This window comes from Harpia harpyja, chromosome 2 (assembly GCF_026419915.1).
Source record: "Harpia harpyja isolate bHarHar1 chromosome 2, bHarHar1 primary haplotype, whole genome shotgun sequence".
NCBI classification, from domain to species: domain Eukaryota; kingdom Metazoa; phylum Chordata; class Aves; order Accipitriformes; family Accipitridae; genus Harpia; species Harpia harpyja.
In genome coordinates, this window is record NC_068941.1 from 37,195,822 (window position 1) to 37,219,997 (window position 24,176).

The following is a 24,176-nucleotide window of genomic DNA, read 5'->3' on the forward strand; positions in this document are numbered from 1 at the left end:
AGTTTTTAAGCCTCAATTTCTGAAGACCTAGGCAATAGGAAAGCATAAAAGTAATGCAAGGTACAAAGAGATCCAAAGAGAAATTATAGCAGACAGAAAGTGTTTTTCTATGGAACAGAAAACAAATACATTTTTAACCATTGGCTGAAAATGAAGAGTGTACATGCATGTAAAAAAACCACATTTGAAACAGCACAGTGCTGTGTAAAAAGAACCATGCCACTCATCTAAAAAAATTACACAAGTCATAGTCGAATGCGATATGCAAGTGTTCTGTCTCTAAATTGTGAAGAGGTTTTTGAAAATTCGCTCCATATTGCTTGCAGTTTTTGTTGAAATACATAAGCATAACTTTAGCCTATCATCTTAAATTCTTCATTCAGATCCAATCCTTCATAAATTCTGTTACCTTACTACTACTCAGTGGTACATAACAGATCATTATTGAACATTATTTTATATAAAAAATGAAATGCCAATCAGGTAAACACATTTTATCCACAAATAGATATTATATATAACTAAGTAATAATAAAACTGTCAGTTGTAAAGATTTTTTTAGTGAGGGACACGACGAGCAAGGAAATAGCAATACAATAACCATGAGCTTCAAACAGGAGTTTGAAGGTAATTCTGCATATTTCCTAAATGTTTTTTGCTCATGCAGAATGTAGTTATACTGTCCTGTATGCACATTCATGAGGACAAAAAAACACCCTTGCATGATGACCTTTGAAGAGAATGTTTAAATTTTTAGTTGGGTTTTTTTTTTTCCTTGTTTGTTTGATTGTTTTTATGAAGTCAAATAAACTGAATCTTTTGACAAACAGCTGCAGTCTTGGTCAACAAAACAAGAAGTTACCAGTGATAAACACATACCTCTGTTATGAATGATTTGGCTGTAGAGGGGTTCATTATAAGAATAGCCCGTCTCAGAGTATCCCGGTAGCGGTTCAGTTCTTCTATTCGCATAGTGGCAAAGAGCCCTGTAATCATTTTATTGATGTTGTTTTCTACTTTCTGCAATGCTACATCCATTCCCTGTTGAGATACTTTGTCCAAAAACTCTTGTATTCCACGGATATCTAGGAAAATCAAAAGCCAAACAAGATGTTAATTGGTAAGTGGAAAAAAGACACAAATAACTGTTCAATTCATCTCACAGAAGCGTTTTGTTCAGTGTCAGGTAGACCCCTATGGGCTTTCACTTAATATTCATTGGAGCTCTTCCTGAGCTATGCTCATGGCATTTCTTAAAGTACTAAAACAGGAGAAAGAATGGCCACACATCGGCTACTGTCCAAAAGAATCACTAGAAAACAAACCTACAAATATTTCTAGCAACTTTCCTAATTTGGTCATTCAATCATCACACTTGTTCCTTATTTTTCTTAAAAGAATTTCACGCTAAAATCCATAAAGAGCTGTGAAGCTATGATGACTGTAACACACAGTGCTTCCTTGAAGTGAGGGTTGTCGAAGGGCAACTGAGGGGAGGAAAGGTAGGAAGCACTTTTTCTTTTGTGGGACTCAAAATTATGTTATCCACTGCAACGCTATGTAGCTTAATGTATTTAAGTGAAGCTTGGGCTGTTCACTCATCAAAAAGTCTTAATGTTGTTCTAAATTGCATGGCTATTTATTTCCCTCAAAAACAAAACAAAAGCCAGACATACAGTTGCAATGGTACTGCCTGCTCTCATCTGATACCACCGCTGCTGGCTGAATTTAACAAGTTCTTCCCTAGCAAACTGTTCTAGTAGAGCTTTCTGGCTCACTCTGAGTAAAACCTTCTTTAAAAATGACTTGGAAAGGAAGAAAATGCTGTTAGCGAAATGCTGTGTTCACCACCTAGCTTGTAATACCTTTAATGTCTCCCATACTGAAATGGGTGGGTACTCTCACGTTATGATGCTACCTCAAGCTGGTCCAAGCCTTTGAAAGGCCTTTTCCAGTAGAGAATTCCACAAAAGCAAGTAAAAAGCTTGTTTGGGTTTTTTTGCTGCTCTTCTGAATGGCTTTACCTGAAACCCCAAACTTTAAGCTTAAAATTGTTCAATGACTTCGTAAGTCAGCGCACGGTCTCCTGGACCTCAGGAAAATCCCTCCAGCCTCAGTGAGTCCTCACTTTCTGACCCCTACTGACCACAGCAGTTTCTCAATCCTTTTTTCTGAGGCTAAGTCACCAGTCCCCTGATGTGACTCCTCTCCCCAACGGTCACTCAGACCTGCTTTCCCAGAGGACGTTCAGCAGGAAATCCTCCCTTTCTTGCTGGCATGCCTGCCTCCCGCACACCCCTCTGATCTCATTTAGAGGAACAAGATGCAGCCTTAGAGCCAACAAAACAGACACTGTCTGACACAGGCACTAGGTATGGGGAGGGGCGGATTAAAAAAAAAAAAAAAAAAAAAAAGGGAAACCAGTAACCCAACAGATAAAGGAATTTCTGAAGAAACATTTCTTTGAAAATAAAGGTTCCTCAGGTTTAGGAAGGCATTTGTGGTTAAAATGCATCAAAAAAACACTTCTCCTATTAGAATACCAAATCTGGTCTCTCCTAGGTGCATGGTGTTCAATCTCATCCCTGGGGGATTGCAGTTCCTGCTCTGCTTCCCTTATACATCCCTGGTGCTCTATCAGTCCCTTGTGTTGATCACTCATTTTCCAGGGGAATGGCAAGACCTGAGGCCACAGGCTGATCATGTGTCTGTCTTCATGAAACATCTTATTTTTGAGAAAGCTTCCAATTAGATTTTCACAACTGCTTGGCTACTCTGAGATCTTTCATCCTCACCTATCCTCTTCCCCTACTCCCTGCCTTTCTTATATGGGGGCAGGGTGGGTGGGAGGATCTATTTAATCCTAACATGGGATGAGTAAATATAGGATGAAAAATCTCCAAAGTTTCATACTACTGGAAGCAGCTTAGATGCAGTTTGCATGTGATACAAGAGGACAGCAAAAGGCTGAAAAATCAGACTGAAAGCAGACTGGAGGGATGCCTGAGCACAATAGACTCTAAGCCATAAACTCGACCAGGAAAGGGCTCTTGGCTGGCCCTTAGGGTGGTCTATTTTGCAGGTGATACAAGTGACACCATGCTGGCACATTGCGATAACAGCTCAGGGTAACCCCAACACAACCACAGAGAATAGTGGAGCATGTATCTGTTGTTTACTTTATCAGGATTGCAGTAGCTACGTTCTCATGAGGTACACTGACAGGTGACAGCTTTTAGAGGAACTGAAGTTCATTTTAAGATCAGAGGAAATAATGAAAAACACTTCTTTTGAGAAAAATATTGTGAGGAAGTCTCCTAAAATGTTTCCCTAAAACTGCCTAGACCCTGGCACCCTCCACTAGCCGTCAAGAGAGCAGTGCTACCAGCACTCAGCTGTGGTCAGTCCTGCAAACATGATGCATACGTGGCCAGAGGTCCAGGCTGCACAGAGAGAATTATGTGACAACCTGCCCCCTCAGCAAAGCATCAGCAACATGACAGAGAAACCTGTGTGATACACCCTTGAGAAGATTATGGAGAAGACACATGTGGATTTAATATGGGAACTACGACAGTGAAAGTATAAGATCAGTACACCTAAGGTACAGCTAGTAACCACTGCAGATGAACAGTACACGGCCCAAAGGGAGCCCAGCAGGAACACTCCAGCGTCCAGATCTGATGGGCCTTCAGGGAAAAGCTGGAAATACCCGAGCTAGAAATCTTTATGCTGACTTGCTAGAAAAACTGTACCAAAACTAATTTTAAGCTTTCCTCTTTTTGAAGCCTAGTGAATACTTTTTTTACTTAGCTATACATTTGAGGATTTGGGGGGGCCCAACATACTCCAAAGTTTAAAGATTCCAACAAACACAGGTGATTTTGGCATTTGACTTCAGGTTATGGCAAAACAAGATATCTGAGAAGTTTTGGATTCCACAAAAGTCCAGCAGCCCTATCAAGAAGATCTGAGGCTTAGACTTTCACACCTTGATCTCCTTATTTATGGCCACAAACAGTAGCATAAAGAAAACAAAGTTCAGTCTCCACCGTAGAGAAAATGCTTTGCCTGTCTCCCCAGCAGAGGTGTCCTAACTAGAGAGTATTACAGATAGCTATCCTCCTCCAGCACTAAATTACCAAGATATATCAAATTATAGAGAAATAGCCATGTAATAGTTTATAATCAAACAGTCCACAGAAATAATTCAACAGGGTTAGTCTTGGAAGTCAGACTGTCACAATCAGCAAGTTTGGTCTCTTGACTGGAACTCTAAAGTACCACAAACTGGAAAGAAGTGGTATTTTAGGCATTTAGGCTATTTTAGGCATTTGGCACTGCAGCCCCATTCTTCAGACACTGCCGAAATACCAGTATTACTAAACACTTGAAGAACAGTTTAAACACGGATAAAATACATGCTTACCCTAAAAATAAATTCTATAAGAGAATCACATACTAATTACAGCTTCTATTTAATATCTAAATCAGGAAAATTAAATTCAATCTAATCAGAGATGTTAGAAATTTTTTTGGCACTTTAAATACCAATTTAAGGAGCAACAAGATTATTCAAACTGCTACAAATATGCCTAGTTTTATGCAAATGATAAAATAACTTCTTTCCACTGTAACCCTTTCATTCTAAAGTTTCTGAGGCTCACCCCCTCAGAGTTACTTAACGTCCAGACAAATGGAATAAAAACTGGATAAAACTGACCAGTTGGAGTCAAAATTGTTGAAGTATAAGGAACACACATAGATGGGTTCTAGATACACTATCAAAGTATCAGGGGAAAGAGTTGCTTAGGTTATGAAAGCCTTTTTAAAAACTTAAATTCTATAGCATAAATCCATATATTCTTCTCTGACGCCAGAACAGGGTAAAGCAGGAACCACCAAAGTTTTATTTGCCCTTTCAAAACAAGAACATAATTTCATTTGACTTGAATTTATAAACACACTACAGTTATTAGCTGATATTCTGTATAATCTGTGTTGTCCCAGAAGCCAGATTATGGGATCAAATGGCTTTGTTTGCCACAAATATCTGCAAATATAAACACTGAAACAATTACATTGAATCTTCACCAAATGAAGGGGCAAAAGGGACAGAGGTCCAGTATTCTACAGTTCTACAGTTATTAGGTGACCATGCCAACAGTATGGTATCTGTGTGATATGCTTTTAGGAAAACAGCACCATTCTAATGAAAAAGATACCAAACCAAGATTCATAAAACCTCTTTACTACTTATGCCTTTGGCGTTGATACAACACAAAGCTGTGGGCAGGAAATGCAGTCTTTGCTTATACCTCAGCTTACCCAGTAGAAGAATGGAGGTATTGGTGATGCTCACCTGCTGCTATGAAACAGCAGAGAGCACATAAAAACATCCTGCTATTTAAATGCTATTTAAATCATGATGGTGCTTCCAATATTTCAGCAGCAAGTCACTAGCAATGATCACATTCAAAGTGTATGCCAAAGAACAGATGCTGCCACTGAATGGGCAGCATTATCTTTCCTGCGTGGATTGTCCTAAAGTGGCACATATCCACACTGCACTGTGGAATCATCTTTCTAATAGATAAACTCCTTCTGCAGAAAAATCTGGCAAGCAACCTGTGGCACAGATGGCTCTGCTGCGGAGACTGTTCGTGTCTGGAACACAGGTGTTTCTCACCCTGAATTTGCTAGCCAACCTGTTGCCTAGCCAGAAGACACTTTTCTATTTTCTATTTAAATCACATGAGTCACAGTCATTTTCAGAAATGCAGAAGAGCTCCCCATTATCACCAGTATTAATTATCCTCCTTACTGATGAAAGCCAAAGTTACCACATAGAAACAGACCAACGCTAGAGCCAAAGTTGCTATCTCCTCTCCCAACTCAGTGTCACTATTAGTTAGTATTACGTTTTCTGTTTTTTCACTGTACAGCCATCACTTCCACTCTACACATGCGTGCACAAGAACATAGTACCATTCTGCAGCCAGATACTCAGCATCAGCTGTAGTGTTAAACCGAGGTGGAAATGTAAAAGAAACATTACCAAACATTCTGTTTTTAACCAACATTGTGGCTGATTTAAGAGATTGTGAAGTTGGCTTGGAAAGTCTAATAAACAAAGAGCAAGGCAAGCAAAATTTATCAAGGACACTGTTGGAAATTACCTTCCCTGACTACCCATACATAACCATGCCACCACAAGGCAGAAGTCTATAGCAAGTTCTTATGCTCTGGTGCACAGACCGCTGGTGCACGGGTCTAACACTGGACACACCAGACTGGCTGCAGCCACAGCTGAGGTGCATGTGCAGGGCACCCTGCGTGGGTGAGCGCAAGGCCCATGGCCTCCTGAACTCTGAAGACCTGATATATTCAAATGCAGGTACTCAGCATAACACCACTCAAGCTGAGATCTGAATTCAGACGCCAGCTTTACTACAGACTTGTCATTACTGTGTCAGTTATTGTGGACGTGACCTAAGAAAGAATTTAGGAAATGAAGCGCAAGTCAAATCGAGTGCAAGCACCTAAACTGACACCATCTTTTCATTGAACAATCTCTTTGATACTGGGGAAACCACAAGAAACAAGTGTCTTAAATGCTGTTGCAGAGCATGCTCAGAGCAGAGCTAAGCATTCTTCACAGACTACAGGTTCTGTACCTAAATCTCCTTAAACGACCAACCCAGCAGGAACACTCAGACCTCACCTAATACAAACAAGAGCACCATTTAATGGAAAGCTCAGCAGTTGCATGGCAGAAAACATGCACAGCCAGGTGATAGGGAAAAGGAGCCAGTATTTTCAGGAGATCAGGAGCATTTAAAACCTGCAGCTTTCCACAACACCAGATTACAGGATAAATTGTGTCTTTGCTCTCTTTTCACTGAGGTCTCTACACTGTATATGTGATAAACCTGTAACAAGAAGATTCCTGACTTCTATGACCTTATCTTGATACAAAAAAATAGTGTGGTCTTTCCATAAAGCATTTTTTATCACTGGATCAGATGTTCCTCTCACGACTTTGATCTCTCTGGTCCTATGTAACTTTCCTTTACCATCTCTGTTTCTATGCAGGGTAAATAATTTCAGAGGGAGCAAGTCCCCTAATCCATCTTGGAAAAAGTCTAATGATCAGGATATCCTAGAACAAAATATGCTGTGGTTCAGGAATCTCATATAGGAAAACCAGTATGTATATGCAGTGAAGATTTTTAGGCTGTACAAAGCAAACAGCAAATATTAAACATCTTGCATGCTACGTACCTCTTATACACTTATTAAAAATGAGAAATCTACAAGTTAGAAGTAGATGCAAAGTTTCTAAAAAATTTTCAAATCACACTATGACCGGAAGAGAAAGATGGCGCTATTCACCAATGGTAATAAATTCATCCATCCACCTCTACCATTGTATTCCACCTAAATTATAAGGCGCTCAACTCAGCCCTTTGGTTATCTCAAACCTGGCTTACAGGCTTTAGCTCATCCTGCGTCTGATACCATTTTAGATCTGAGAACATTTTTCTCACAGTATCCAGATGATAAATACCAACTGATTCAGCTGTGACAGTAAAGGTAAATGCACCTGTCATAAATATTCACTGGCTGATTTACACAAAAGACCACTTTATTTGTACAGTTGATGAGAAAAGCCATTGTATAACAAATGACACTGTTCAAATTCTTATCAAGAAAGCTTTATAAGCCTAGCACGGTGATTCTTCCTTACACAATGATGGCTAACATGACAGCGACTATTAATTATGGAAATGCACTGTACACAAGGGAGATGTGCAGCTCCAGCTGGACTCTGATGGTGCTACTGCTCTGCTTAAAGCCTTCAGCAAAGTGTTCACATTCCTGTGCACGTGTTGATATTTGTTAACATGGTTAAGATCTAGACTGAGGAAAACAACAATTTAGCATGATGATTCGATAACAGTCCTTCATCCTACTTTCACAGCAGTGGGACTCCCTCTCATTAGTCAGTTTATATGTAATTCAGTGAACCTCCAAAGTAAAACAAACAAATAAAAAAAAAAATAATCCACATAGCTCTTTCATATTAGCATTTGGGAACTGCAAAGGAGCAGTTACCTGAACTATTTCAGGTGGGTGATCTAGCTTCAGAGAATAGAGCAGTTATTCAAACACATTACAAGTAAATTCAAACTCAAATGTTTAATTACCTATGTAATCTCGTTTATATTATCAAAATTTCTGGAACCTAACAAGCGGGGATGATATTTCTTGGGGGAAAATGAAAATTTGTAAATGGTAAGAATGACTGTTTTTTCCTCCCTTGCTTGCAATTTTCTGAAATTTCTCAAATCCCCAAAAAAGACAACAAATTTTCTCAGATTTCTTAATATCATTCAGTTGAGAAAAAGGAAGAAAAATATATACTTTCATTAAAAGATGTTTCCATTTCAAACTGTAATAAAAGCAAGTAACTTCAATTTTGTTGTTTGCTATGAAGTATTGTGGCACCACTGAAATGTCTATGTAATACTTATTTTAAAGGATCACCCAAATATCATTTACATTAGCTACTTTTTGTTTCACACCATGTATCAATTATTAAAGATTATCCATTAAATAAGAAAAATCAATATAGATAGTCTCAAGTAGCTGAATCAATGTTGGGGGAGAGATATTAACTTTTGCAGTTTTCAAATCCTGCAAGACTTACGTTTCCAACCTTACTAGTGATTGACACAAGATTTTTCCTTTAAGTTTCTCAGTATTTTTAACTGGAAAGAAAGAGGAAAAAAAGCAAAGGATAAAAAAGATAAATAAAATTGAAGCTAGAACTAATCCTTAAGAGTATCATCTGCTACCTTAGCTTCTCAAAAATGGAAAGGGAGTCAGACTGTGATCACCTCTCACTCGCGGAGGCTGACAAGGCAATATATTCTATAATCATGTACTTTTGACTGTATAACATGCTCTCTACCTCTTCATTCAGTTTCCTTTTTACTACAGTTTGCATTAGAGATTTCCAAAAGGCTTCTACGAGTTACCCTTGAGTAAAACAACCTCTTGCAAAAAAAAAAAAAAAAAAAAAAAATTTCCCTGCCTACTGCCCCCAAAGATGATAATGGCTTAGAGCCTGGTGCTGTATATCTTCAGCATTTACTCTCCTGTTAAAAATCATGCCAAACTTGAAAAATTATACTTAAATCCTATACAACTGTACAACAGGGCTCTATATCTCTGCCTAGATATATGCCTCTATTTAATAGCAAGTAATCTATACTTCTGTCTGTATGATACACCAACTCTCCCTGTACGTCACTACCGCTCCCTGTTGGTTTTCACAAGCATGAGGAACCATGCATCCCCTTCCAAGGAGGTGGTGAGGAACAGTAAAGTGACTGTCCTTGTAGACTTCCTGGTAATAAACCAAGTGTGACTATGTGTGTTATAATCTTACTTAAGACAAATTGTTCTCTGCCTGTGCATCAATCTGCTACTCAATTTCTTCAGTTGATTAAAACTTTACACTGTGGAAACAGGAATATTTTATGAGTGGACTGGCGCTGTGAAGAACATAAGCTATGAGAGCGATGTTGATAAACTAAGACTTAGAAATACTGTAATAAATGTTTTCTGGGTTTTTCCTGTCTCTCTGCTTCCTCTTTTTCTTGACTGGTTAAAATTCTCAGAGAGAAATTTTCTTTTCAATTTATGATACTACCTGACATTTGTGATGTTATTATGCCTAACTAATGTCATTTTTCCAATGGTGGTGTAATTTCTTCCATTCAACGCGCAAAGTACTTTCTTCAATAGTTTCCTTGTTTGATAACTGTTCATTTATTTAGCTGCCAAAATACAAGTTTACAAAATCAATTTTAATACTTCTGAGAAAATATTAAAACAATGTGTTGAGAGTTGAAAAATACTTAGCAAACAGTAGTGGAGATCAGTACAAGGTTCAAGTATTCAAATATTCCTAGAATAAGTCACTTTTCTTCTGAACACTTGCAGACTGTGCATATACGAAAGAAATCTCATACCTCTGCAAAACTTCAAGATAGCACCTCATTTACAGCAATTACCCATTACACAGGTATTAGGAGAACACCTACAGTTTTATTTTGACCTCAGCACCGAAATTCTAGATATAATAAAAAATTTGGTCTTCCTTCCTTACTGACACAACACAGATGGCTGTTAGGCCAAACTTTCAAATACTTTATCCACTCCATCCTTAAATACAGCAACATGAGTAAATGACAAACCCTCTCTCATCTTTCTACATATTCACTTATAGCTCCTGGAATGCATTTCCCCAACTATTACGTGGTTAAAAAGCAGAAGCATGGCCATTGTTCCACTAGACAAATTTTATAGAATAGTTCAGTTGTCTCAGAAGTTTAATAGTTTTAGGCTCAACCAAAATATATGTTCAATTTCCAGTGGTAATGTCAACCAGCAAAAGCAAGTTGTTATGAAAGTTCTCAAAAACAGCTGCTAACTTGCAATATAATTAAGAGACATATTAAAGTTACACAGATGAAAAATACATGTTCCTTTCCTTATCTGGATGACATAATAAATACTAATGGAAAAGAAAAAAGTTCAATAATAAGCTTGAATTAATTACGTTTATTGAGCCACAGTGAAGTAAATGAGTATGGGAAGTTGGCAAAGAGCCAGATGAGTAATAAACAGTTTTAAGCCTGTCTGGAGACAGACTTGAGAATATTATAGTCATCAGGCAGCTGAAAACAGCCTCAGGGTAATTATAAGCATTTGCAATCGATTAAAGAGAGCATGATTCTTTTATGAATCTTTATTAAACTTGCATTAAAACTTTAAATTATTTGAAAATGTTATGTTTTCAAGCACATCTTTGTCAGTGGTCATCATATATTTATTTCTGGAAAATGTGTGTGCAGGAAAGTGTCAGTGGAATTACTTACTCTATATGGTTTTTAAAGGAGATGCTAGGAATCCAGGGCCCATAGGTACAGATAGGCATAATCTCAGAATATCACCCCTTTTACAACACAGGAGGCAGCCTTTCTGCAAGCAGCTAAGCCTTTTGAGTTCCAGATATACTCCTTCTTTTTCAGGATCTTTAAAGAACAGCACTCCAATCCTTTAGCATTACACTCAATTTATTTGAAAACAACCACCTTCCCAGGGAAGGGATGGGGAGAATGCTCTCTTTTATCTTCATAGTTTCACAGACCTCTTTACTTAGGCTAGAATCCTCAGTAATACTGATGTTACTGCTCTCCTCGAGACTGTATTTTACTTTGTGTCTTTCTCCAAAATCCTCCCTCAGATTGAGCTTCAGACATCTTTTTAGTGATGTGACCACGTACCTCACACCACTGCCTTCATCCATCATGCACAAATAATCTGAAACCTCTGTGTATGCTGAGGAGCAAGAAGGGAAGTCCATGAGGAAATTTCCGTGAGACAGATGCCCTCTAAACTCTTTCCTGCTGCTAACCTCCTCCCTTCCCTTTCAGCAAAGTCTTCAATTACTTCTTCAACCTCCATTTGCTATGGGAACGCCTCCTTTAGCATCACAGAGCAAATCCCCTTCATAGCCTTAATGCTTATTTTGTTTCTTTGCTTTACAAAAGTTAAAATTAAATTACCACCTAAGGGAATGGCAAATATCTATCGCCAAATACAAATAGTATTAGTAGGAAGGTCAAAAAACTACAAGCAAAGTTATCTTAGTCCTGGAATGAGTAAATATCGCATAAATCAACAGTGATGGTTGCATATCAAAGGCATGCTGGGTTGAAAAAACACAAGGTTAGGCCAGAAATTTGGAGAGAGAAGTGGGGTTTCTTAACTTTTTTTTTTTTAATATAAAATACAGAAGGGGTTTTAAAATATTACTGCCACCACTATAAAAGAGAATAGGAAATAAGACAAAATTCATTCTCCAGAAACAATCTTATTCCCCCAACCTTTCTAGATAAAGTGCAGAATCTTTCTATCTGCTTTGGCACCAACAAAACATTAAAAATAAATGTTTTCAAACAGCTAGACTTTCTCTCTTTCATCTTAGAAATGCAGAGATACCTACACTGTAAATTGCACAAAATTCACAATTATGTTCTTGCAATGATTGACTGGTTTCTTCATAAAGAATTTACTACTACAGAAAAGTATCTACATATTCCTGGAAAATACAGTGAACTGTAAACTGCCTGAAAAGTAAGACATGAATTGCAAAAGCTTGCCCCTGGTTGGTACACCACAGAGATAAAAACCAACAATATGCTGGGATTCTAGATCAATTACTGTGCTTACATAGCCTGGGCTCACACATTCAGATCTATGTCATTTGTTTTCCTCTGTGATTGAATATGTAAGGGCCTTTTTCATGTTACTATTTGGGGACTGGCCATTGTCAGATGCCAGTCTGTGGGTGAGGCAGGATTTGCTGCATTTTGTTTGCTTTGAACTTGAAACCATAAAGTAAAGATGTAATAACTTGGCAAAGCTTGCTCAAAACGTTTACAGCTGTCAGTGTCTCTTTTTACAAATCTAAACTTTGCAATTTCCAAAGGTATAAGTTATACATTTATAGCATCCAGTCTGAAAATGCCTTCACTGAAAAGGGTGCTGATGGTCCTAAGGAAGAGTTCAGAGACTTAGTGGAGGAACTGCCCAGTCTCTACACCCGCTTGTAAGGAGGAGATACACAACTACCCTCTGCAGCACAGTGATCCTATGGTTTGAGCTCAGCAGTCAAGAATGAAAAGAGTAGGAGCTGATTTGGCTGCTTAAATGAAGTAAAGTTGGCCTGTACATACTGTGTGGATAGTAATTTTAATAGCAGGTTGAGAAAGGCATCAATCTACTGCATAATTTTGCTGCATTTCATGCCACCTACTCTTTAACTCTTCAAGAAGACTGTCCTTAATGGCATTTGAAGAAGCGCAGAATTGTCCTTGAACACTTTTAATATCCTTATATGAAATTTTCTGAAACAATATCAGATTTCATGTCCTGGGCAGGCCTTTATCTTGTTTTACCTTAAGGAACAAAACACACTGAATACAAGGGGCCTGACTGCACTATTTTCACTGGGAGTTTGATCTAGATCATCCCCAGCAGAGAGCAAGGATGGGGGAAAAGACAACTCATTCTGATTTTTACAAGTTCATCTGAGTTTATACAGTAAAGATACAATCGTAGCAAATGAAATACAAACAAACATCACCTAAGTCTACTCAAGTTAAAATGTTCTCTTTTCTCACCTCCTCACTCATTAACTGTTACTGTGTGTTAGCCTCGTATTTGTTACTGGCAAGGCTCTACCACTGACAACAGACTATGGCTGTACTAAAATCTTTCACTAGTTGCTCATCTTAACTAAGTCAACAGTGGCAAAATACTTTTTTGATTGTTATCAAGGTATCTTTTGTTTTGTGTTAGAATAGTCAGACTACCTACAATTTTACTTGGAGAAAACCCATCAGTTAAAAACTTAGATGTCAATTATTTCAGAAATGCATTTCTACATCACTTCTTCAACACCTAGCTGGTTATGACTTAATGAAAGAATTGCTTCCTTCCAAGACTTTAACTGTTGATAAACAACCTTTAAGTAGACTTGAATCTTCTAGCATTTAGATATAAGTAGTGTTAAAATGTTAAAACTGAATATACTCATCTACTTATATTCAAAAAAGGATAACATTGGGGAATTAACTCTTGGCCCTGCAGAAAGACACATTTCCAATTATAAACAATTCTCTAACTCTCTGATAATGAAAATGAATCTATGATAGACTGCTAGATAAAAATCAAAAGCAATTGAATTCATAGGATTAAAAAACTATGATATTGATAAATTGACACATAAATAGTTGCAGCCTCTTTTAAAGGTGCAAGGGATCTGGTTTAGCACAGTATTTACTTTGGATATGGCCCAATTTTACTGTAGGAAAACTTATTTTAAATATGAAAGGCACATTTTCTTTCACAGAGTGAAATTATTACTGGAAATAATTTGAGTAATACAGCTAAAGTATTTTGTTATAAATCATTAAATCAAATCGCTATACAAAATAATTTCTCAGAAAGGAAAGTATTGAAATTCTCCTGGTTGCTGGAACCAGTCAGTCTAACAGCATTTTCATGTTTTCTAACTTACAAAAAGATGGCAACACTGGGGGGGGTGTGGGGTGTGTAGAATTAACACATATCAGAATCTATATTCCCATTACTTCTCAAGTGCCATTTACTGCTATACAGGCATCACTTAATGTTATGATATGCACCTTGAGAAGGAAAGATCACCACATACGAAAAAACCCCACCAGGACAAGGAATTGCTCTGCTTGCATAAGTGTCAGTTCTGCAGAGGACTGTGCAGAACATATCAATAATCTCTTCCTAATATGAATTTAATTCTAATGCAAGTGTTGATCTCCCACCTACTTTAATGTTTAATACTAAATGTTACATTAAAATGTCTAATATTAATGCTGCAAGCAGTTAAACTGAGCAAACCTTCCAACCAGAATTTGATTTTAGGTCTGTATGAGCTGAGAAAAGAAATATATCTCATACTGTGGCAGATCCTCTCAGGCAAGCTGAGGAATGGGACTGGGATCTTCCAGAGAGAATTGCAACCACCCTTAGCTGCACTGACATTGACGAATGGGATGGCTTACCCCTGGACTTCCATGTCTGCATGGCCAGTCTTGATTTCTTTCTAAAACAGGCACAGAAGCTAACAGTAATATTGCCTTTCTCAAGCTCTTCTGGGGTTCTTGGGCTAGCTCTCTTTTTTAAACCCCAAACTGATGCTGGGATTTTTTTTTTTTTTTTTTTTAAGTATTTCACATCTATAGACCCATCTAAATGAATGGCGCTCTCAAACATCACAGAATCAGAGAATTATTAGAGTTGGATGGGACTTCAGGAGGTCACATAGTCCAACCTCCTGCTCAAAGCAGGGTGAATACTGAATTCAGACTTCTCCACTCTATAATCCATTAACAAGTGATTGCAGCTCCTCTTTTCATGCTCTGAATTTCTCCACCCCTCCCACTCTGCAAGCCCCTCTTTGGTCAATACAGTACCTGGGAAGAGAAAATGTGCATTGCTAACATACTGGAAACGCTTTGAGTATATCAATAATGTAGTAGGAAAAATGGAGAAAGCAACATAATTTGTTAAGATTTATAATACACTCCTGGCAATATTACTCTCTGGGGACTGCTAAGAAAATAATGTCATCACAGGTACGAGGAAAACTATTGCCATAGATCAAAAACTGGCTAAGAGAATTAAGAACAGGCAAAATACTGTGTCAAGCCTAATGATTTCACCTGAAACAGGGTAGTCGGGAATTAGAGAGGCATTCCAGTACAAGCAAGAAGAGGGATTGGAGAGACAGAGAACAACTCTTATGGTAATGGAAAAAACAAGACAGGCCTCAGGTTAGAGATGGTGATCTGAAACTGCTGCTCTCTTGTTCCTTATTAAAAGTGGAGGAGGACATAGTCAATGAAATCAGCAACATAAAATTTTACAAAGAAACTGTAAGAAGCAAACCGAGAATATAGAAACTGCTTGCTGCCCTAGGATGGCTGCTGAAATCAAGGATTTTGTACAATTTAAAGAAACATTGTACCTTTGCACAAATAATAACCCTATTCAGAATTGCAGGTTAACTTAAAACTCAGGTTGCATTTAAAATCTTTCTATATATGGTATTAGTTCCAAACTATGCACACGCACAAACAACAACAAAAAAAGACAACACACCCCCCCCCAAGCCCCACAAAAACCCCACGCAAAATACCCAGAAAGGTGACAGACTGCTCAGTATATATTAACTGCAGAATTTTTTTTTTGCACCTTTTCCTGATGTATGTGATAGTGATCACTGACCAGAGTCAGATTACCAATCTGTCTTGGCCAGTATGGCATTACTTGTAGACTACTGAATTCAGAATGCCATAGAGGCTGGTAGAAAGACTTAGTATCTGCCACATGGCACATCTGTGGATGATGTGTCACTGAATAAGCTACTGGTCTGAAACTTATTCCTTGCAGGCAGGCATCTGTGTTACCTAAGTCAGACAATAATGAGATTCTTACCCAGAAATTAAGAACAAAATGACATGGTGTCTGAACTGCATTCTCAAATTAAAGAATGAAACTTGAAAAATTTAGAACTAGTATTTACAAATATAATTATTCAAAAATATTAATTATAAAATTTGTTTGAGGCTTTTAAACTCAAAAATACATGCAAAAAGATATCTTTTAGCTGCAAGATTATGGTCGTCTTCATAGGTACATTGGTACTTAAATGCACAAACTCATAAAACACAAACAAAAATACTCTTTGCTGCAAGCTTTTTGGATGGGTGGGTTTTTGCATGTGTTCCTTATCCTATGGCTCGTGCTTTTAGGTGCTGCTTTGTTATAAATAGGAATTCTCCTTTTCATCATTTTTTATTGTTCTAATTTAAGAATTTATTATGTAGCCAGGGAACAAAAATCAATAACACCTGACCTGAATGAACCAGATATTATGCACAGCAAATAGCTGAAGTTAGCATTTTTCCATAACTTAAAGATTTAACTTTGAAAATAAGTTTTAAAATGTTCACCCAAACCAGTCATGATTACTTATGAATAATGGATGCACCTGAAGAAAACAGGTCTGGTTTCAAAGCAATTTTCCATAGAAAAAAGATCATAAAATTAGTTAGCTAATGCACCTATACTAGAGAAACATGCCCAGCTCTCCTCTCAGCTGTAGAAAACATCTGTACCAAACTAAGCTGAGTCATCGAGCTGGATGGTGCAGTCTTGTGATGCTGCTGTCTGTCACACTTTATCACACAACAACCATCAATTCAGCACCTTTCAGGAACACTGAATGAACTCAAAAAAGAAGGAACATTGTCTTCTCCAAGCCCACCTCCTGAAGTTATTCACTCTACAGAAGTTCTCTCTACAAGTTTTATATTTATGAACAGCAGCTCATTCTTGCTGAGGCCTCTGACCTACATTCACCACTGCTTCAGCTTCTGGCCATCAAATATATGCCAACAAACAGGAGAGATTCACCACACAATGAAGAATTCTACAGAATGTAAAATCTTACACGTTGCCTCTTGAATTGTCATCTCATATTTCTACAGTCCAAAAAAGAAGAGAGCTTGCTAAAAATTTTTATGCTTCATAAACACTGGCAGAATAGAATGCCAGATAAGTTCTCCATTTATCAGCTAACTCTAACAAAGAAATTATCAAATAAACCTGTAAACGTTGATGGATTTTAGAAATAGATTTCTCTGAGGTGCTGTGAAATGCTGACAGAACTATAAATGTTCACAAGCAAAACATAATCTATTGGAAGACTATAAAGATGTATGTGACTGCTTTCAACAGAATTATGGATTTGACAAAAATCGCCCTCCTAAATAAATACTTACCATAGTCGTTATCATAAAAAATAATGAATTTCTGCCAGGCATATTCTGTGACCACCCTCAAGATGACATCATTTAAGTAGACAGGGGGGCGGACGGAGAGCGTGTAGTCATCGTTGCGGTTGCTCCTGGTGAGCCCACAGCCGCTCCTTGGTGTTCCTGCCGTTGAGCGCTGGATGAAGAGGTGAGGGATGTGCATGGCATCTGCCAGCGACTGCAGGGATCCTGCTGACGTGCACCCGATGGAGCTGACAAGGGCCAGGATGCCTTGGTTCATCAGGTCACAGGCTGTAATAAAACACAGCGATATTTGAGGCGAGAATGGTTCAGTGCATAGGGCCTATTTTGGTGTTGAAATGCAGACACTGGGAATGGAAACACAACAGGTTTGATCAAGTGAAATATGGATAAAATTTTGCACATTGAGTAATTCAGACCTAAAATGCATTAAAATCATGAAGCTTCTCTATTCACTTTGTGCTGTCTTGTGGTGAAAGCTGGAAGACTGCCCTGTCCACCTTGCCCAGAAATGAATTATCCCTTGAAAATGAGACCCACTCCTGGGTCTTCTGAGTAATAAGAACCGATTCCAGCTACCGAATTAACATGACCACCCAAGGAGATAAGCACTCTTCAAAGTCTAGCACAACAGCTCCATGAATAGGATCTTTGCATTATACAGAGAAAACTGGAAGAAATCACAGCTCAGACTTCCTGTCAACATTTGAAGACAACTGAATATGATTATGTACATTAACTTGTCCAAGCAAAAACTGAGTTGCTTTTGGGTTTTAAGAGATATATGAAATAATCTTATGCAACTACTTATTTTTCTTAAAAAAAAAAAAAAAAAAACAACAAAACAAAACAACAAAAACACACAAAAAACCCCAACAAAAAAGCTAGTCTTACAAATAGCAAAATGTTTTCAAAATTCAGTGAACAGTTTATATACATTTACTCTCCTCACTTCCATAAGAAAGGCATGAACTTGCTTATGCAAAAGATAACACCTTGTAACTAATGTTCCTGTTAATGAGGGCTAGTTACAGAAGAGTCTGAAGTACAATACTAATGACATCCACATTAATACTAAAGGCGTTTATCATGATTAATGTTAATGCAATCAATAAATATCAAAAGAATTAATAATGATTAGGTCTGTAATTTTGAAGGATTACCCTGCGAAATAAAGCAGAGTCAAGTGTTTATATTGGGTTTCTAACAGACTTGAGAGCTTGAATGAAGAAACAACATGGGTTTGTAGCATAATTCCCCAAAGCACACCCCAGGCTAAATTCTGAAATACTCAATTTGCCACTCGCAATGCTACACGTGCAGTTAGCCTGCATTTACACATGTAAATTAGGTAATGGGATGGTAAAGAGTAATATGTATTTACGTGTGAACATCTAATACTAAACTATGCAATTACTTATTTTGCAGGAATATTCTGCGTACACAACAGGTGCAGGCAAAAACAAGAAACCCACATGTGAGAATATATTCCCCTAAAAATACAAAAACATATTTTAGCACCAGACCTGTTGTCTCATATCATATGGCTCCTACAGTGAGTAATGTTTTACTTCGCAAACACTTATTGATCTCAATGGGAATATTTACAGTGTGAGGAATGGAGTTGCACATTCAGGACAAGTGGAGGTTGACTTTGTAGCCAAAAGGACAGCACAGGTGGTCATGAATGCAGAGAACCACCTTCTCCTAAAGCCAGTGCATTTTTCTCATTAAAATACAGAGGTCTGGAACATGCCGCGGTGAACTCCCAGAGCATACTGATGCCGCTGAGGCTCCGTCTGATGGGAACACTTCTGAATTCCTTCATGCAGATAAATGTGGGAGGGTGAGCATTCCCACAGAGAAGTTTCAAAGTGTTTTGGTTTAGGATAAAGTGTTCCCTCTGTACATGCTCTGAATATAGCTCAGGTTTTGGGCCAGCTTCTGGGCTTCAGGTTAAAGGTAATACATTTTCAATAACCACAAGTATCGCTTTTCAGAAAAATATCAAATATCATTGGTAATTGGAAAAAAATTATCAGTATCTCACAACTTTCTAATATTCAGAACATTTCAAAACAATCTTATTAGCTATTCATCTTTTATGCTGCTTGTTACATTCTTCATCATCACCTTCAACAAAGATAAAAGGCTTGTCAAGTTATCTTTTTAGGGAAATGCTGAATCTCTTTCTTGATATGGTTCTCCTGCACCAAGTACTGCAATATCTAGGTTGCATATCTCAGTGAGAATGCTACTGCTTGAGAAACAAACTATTTTTATTGATATATTGATCTATCCATCAACAAATACCCATAGCTATCTATATGTCAGTAGATATCTTTATAGCTAGATATCAATAGATTAATAAAATTGATGTCAGGTTTTGCAAAAGCCTGCTTTTAATTCAACGAAAATTTAAGTCTACATGGTCCTGATGCCACCTGTTCAAATAAAATATGTAGTGTGACCCTCCAGTCTCTTAAACATGACTTTTAAAAACATAGCAGAGTCGAACTGCATACAAAAATCACTTGAAAATGTCTAAATTTCCAGGCATACTTTCAGACTGAGAATAACCAGTACACTCCTCAATGCTATGAAGTGGGAAATACGCTTTTTGTGAAAATTGTTATTGAAACATGAAGGGGAAGAAAACAGCACGGAACATTTAGCTCCACGGGGCTGAATGCCAATACTGGCAAACAAACTGAATAAAGGATTAAAATCTTCTCTCTTGACACTGCACCACATTTGTTACAATAGCCTCAGGACTGAAGTTGCCTGTGTGGCTCTTTCTTCCATGATACGCTTATGAGAATTACGTGTGCTGGATTGGGGCAATATGCACTTAATTATGCTCGCAAATAGACCTTATTCCTGTACACTTAGAGACTAATACACAGAGAGTTAGCTGCTGGAGAAAGGGCTGTTATCTGAGGCAGGCTCTTCCAGAAAATGAGTGCATGAGTTGCAGAGTTTGTCTCTGAGTCAGTCTGACTGGATTATTCTTTGAACAGAAATATAATTTCTACAATATATACATATACATAGTAAAGCCTAGACGATATGTCAAACTATCATGTACAATATTCATATATTCCTTAGCCAAGCAGAACTTCTGTAGGCTCCAGCAGAAGATTTGATTGGTAAAAAGCATAAGACTGAGGTCTATATGTTTTCTTAACCCCTTTTTCCCCCCTCACAAACAAAAGCTCTATTAAATCCTTTTCCTAGTGATCCAAATATTTCAACTGTCTCTTATGAATTGACTAAAAGCTCTAGTTCAAACATATTTTAAATCCTGGTTGTATTCCCTTCTTGAGCCTGAAATATCGAAGTTATGTTTTGTCCCACCTGCATTAAAAAATCCACACACTCACATATTATATATAAAAGGACTTAAATGCTATCTTGCCATTCAAAACTCTGTTGCAATTTAATTTACTACAACCTCCTCAGAGATTGTATTTCCAAGCTGGTATTTAGTCTACTGCCAACATGATCAAGGAATCTTAGTTTACCATCAACTAGAAAAAGAAACATGTTGCTGTGTCTTTTAAGTCCTCAGTCAGGACAGTAGAAATGTCAAATTCAAATGGACTTGGACATAGCTCCACTGCAAGTTTAACAAGGAAGGAACAGAAAATTAGTAAGTGTTTGTAAAACACTACTGTTCCATACTGTAAGTTATGTTTAAACATAAGTTGTCCAGACATTAATTCACCCTCACAGCCACCAGATAGAAGATGCTATTAAAAACTGGAACTTCACCAGCTAGAGGAATAAAACTGATCACAGCATTTTACACATTCCATAGAGACAATATCAAGAATGTCTATAAGATAAGATAATTTAAAATGTGTCTCCATTGTAGATATACATAGCACATATAGCACACAGCATGTATAGCACACACTGGCATGCACCCAGCATTACATTTAACTCTTCAGCTTATCTTGTCTGTCTCAAAATGCAAAGTTACTGAATTTCCAACACTGATGGGCTGATTGCCAGTAACAAAAAAAGCAATATTTTAGAGTAAAATATATTCTAAGTTAGTTTGGCATGGCATCTAAAGAAAATAAAAAAACCTATTTTTGTGTTCAGTATGTTTTTTTTTTTAAATAAAGAGCATAGCCAATGCAATTTGAAATAAATAATTTACATCTAGGCTATCAGCTTGTATAAGCACTTCCAGCAAAGCAGAATTTAAATGGCTGTGGTTACAAATGTGTCCTTAAAGTGTATTCTCTGTAAAATGGAAACAATGGTAGGTCCTTAAATAACTACTAGTTGCTGTAATTCAGAAAAAAAAAAAAAAAAAATCTATAAATAAGAGCAAGTTTAAAAACAGATGCAGGAATAAATAAGAAGCACCAAAAAAAAAAAAAAAAGGACTGCTGAGATTTAACTATTGCTATGAATGTGAGCATTTTCTTACTTATTTCTCCCTTTTTCTTCCTGATAATAAATCATATCAAAACACCCTCATACCCACAAACTGATGAGCCAAACTGAAAAAAAATAGTATAAGATGTCTGGAGTCTTCAGTAACAGCCTAATTTTTCTCCCATTTAAATTGCTGGTTAGACTAAGTCAGACCAACTCTTAACATTATTTTTTTCAAAATGCTAAATACTGTGCATAAAGAGTGGGTAGTATCCCTTTAAATAATCAGAGATGTATTCTAGGGTCCTTTTCATCTTCTATAATTTAGAAACTACCAGGATCCTTCCAGAACTGTAGTGTTGTTTGACCAAGTATAGATTTAATTTCTGTTCACTCAACATAAACCCTGTTCCCAGAGTCCTGGTCCCATGGGCCTGACTTGGACATCCCAAAGTCATTTTCCTGGATGTCCTTTTTAAAGCTGGCATCATTTCAATCTCAGTGCTCCTGGGTGTTTTCCACATATTACCCACATAGAGCAGTGCCTCAACGCTATTTATCTGAATGTGAAGCTGGGGGGAAAAAACTCTTGTCACTGATATCTCTGTTTTGGGATGGAGAGTGAGACGTTATAAAAGTTGTTTTCCCCTGTGCATCTGCTCTGTGTTTTGGAAGTGCTCCAAGGACTCTGAAACCAGGAGGGCTCCATACAATTGGGCAAGATTAGTGTTCTCTTGATTTCTGTAGAAGGTGAGTACAGCCTTTCCACAGAAACATTTTTTTATCTTCTTACTCTCTTTTGGGTCCTGTACAATTCACCACTAGATGGATCACAGGTTCCCTGGAAGGATACTCAGATTTGTTCCCCATTGCAACAAAATAGCCAGGAACCTACAATCTGGTCAGAGGTCAGGGAGAAAAATCTAGTCCATAAGAACCTCAGGTTTTCCCCATACCTTAGCCATGAAGAGAGTATTTACAGATTTATTAATGTATTCTGGAAGTTCATCATCCCTTCCATTACCCTATTTGTACTAATCCACATCCAAATCAGGATAAACAGCTGATTCAAGGGGCAAAATACAACATCAGGTGACTTGAGCATCTACAAATGGATATTAGGCAATCAGAACTTCTATGTAGCTTTGAAAATATAAGTTATTATTTCTTGTTTACTTTGAGAATAATATGCTGCTAACTGCTCCTCAAATCCTTTCTTAGTTTCAGGATGCTGATGAAGACTGAGGGACTGTAACATGCAAATCCCCTGTTGCAAAGGGTAAGGAATAAGCTTAAAATCTGGATTTCTTTCACCGAGATGTTCTGCTCCCTCCTCATCAAGTGGCCATGCTAACCACAATGCAATTTTTTTGGTCTTTGTCACCTTTAAACAACAGTCCCAAAACATTCATGAACTCATTGCAGAAAGATAATGTATTCAAATGAAAAAAAAGCCACAAACAGTTACAAGAAGTTTGAACAGATAAACTACAGGTCTTTTTGTTTCATGTTCATAATCTCAGATGCAAGAAGTATGGATAAAATGTGATTATGAGACCCACGATCAAGTGAGCCTGGCCTCAAATTTTCAATAAATCTTTTTAGTCACTTTTGGATAGCAGTTCTGCTCTTGCAAATTACTTTTCCTTCATAACACAATGGTTCATCCCAGACTTAGAACTGAATTATTTCAAGATGAGTGACAGCACGTTTTTAATATTCCCTGAAAACTATTCAGAAGGAAATAAGGGTAAGATGGGGGGAAAAAAGAAATTATTGACTGGATTTAAAGAATATTCTCCTCTACAGTGCAGATAACAGTCTATCCTGTTCCTTTTCTTGATGGTGTTATAGAAAGCCACTTCATTTACATCTTCTCTGTAAATGTTAGCCAATCTCCCCCTCTTCTCCACTACATTATACTTGGACTGCTAACAGTATTTTAAATTCACTTGTAATTAACCTTTAAGGGATTTTAGTTTGTCCTGACTGTAAAACAAACTTGTGTTTGAGTCTTAACAGCTGTGCTTCCTAAGCCTTGGGATTTCTTTGTTTGGGAAAAATAATCCAAACTTCTAATATCTAAGAGTAAAAAATATTACCAGATAGAGCATTTGCATCTCCGTTGCACAAAACACCACAACCACTTTTGTATGTTTTTGTTGAAAAGTATTTTGTAAGTCTTTTCTGTGTCAGATTTCTTCCTGTATACAGGCTTTGCTGATTATGATAACGTTAAATCCATCACATTAAAATTCATCTGAGCCTTGAAAAAATAAAATAGAAGTCTCACAAGTTTGG

The 24,176-nt window shown here is 37.4% G+C and overlaps 1 protein-coding gene across 2 annotated transcripts in view; it reads right to left on the bottom strand.

Annotated features, from left to right (window-relative positions):
• The window catches only part of GRID2 (glutamate ionotropic receptor delta type subunit 2), a 751,024-nt gene that overhangs the window by 295,608 nt on the left and 431,240 nt on the right, over positions 1 to 24,176 (bottom strand). For both annotated transcript variants that reach the window (XR_008233407.1, XM_052776367.1), the window contains exons 3-4: positions 17,469 to 17,753; positions 880 to 1,085 (exon numbers count right to left, since the gene is read on the bottom strand). Coding sequence is in view for 1 of the 2 variants with exons in the window: in XM_052776367.1 (XP_052632327.1) it covers positions 880 to 1,085; positions 17,469 to 17,753 (491 nt within the window). In the remaining variant the exon portion in view is untranslated. The remainder of the gene's footprint in view (positions 1 to 879; positions 1,086 to 17,468; positions 17,754 to 24,176) is intronic.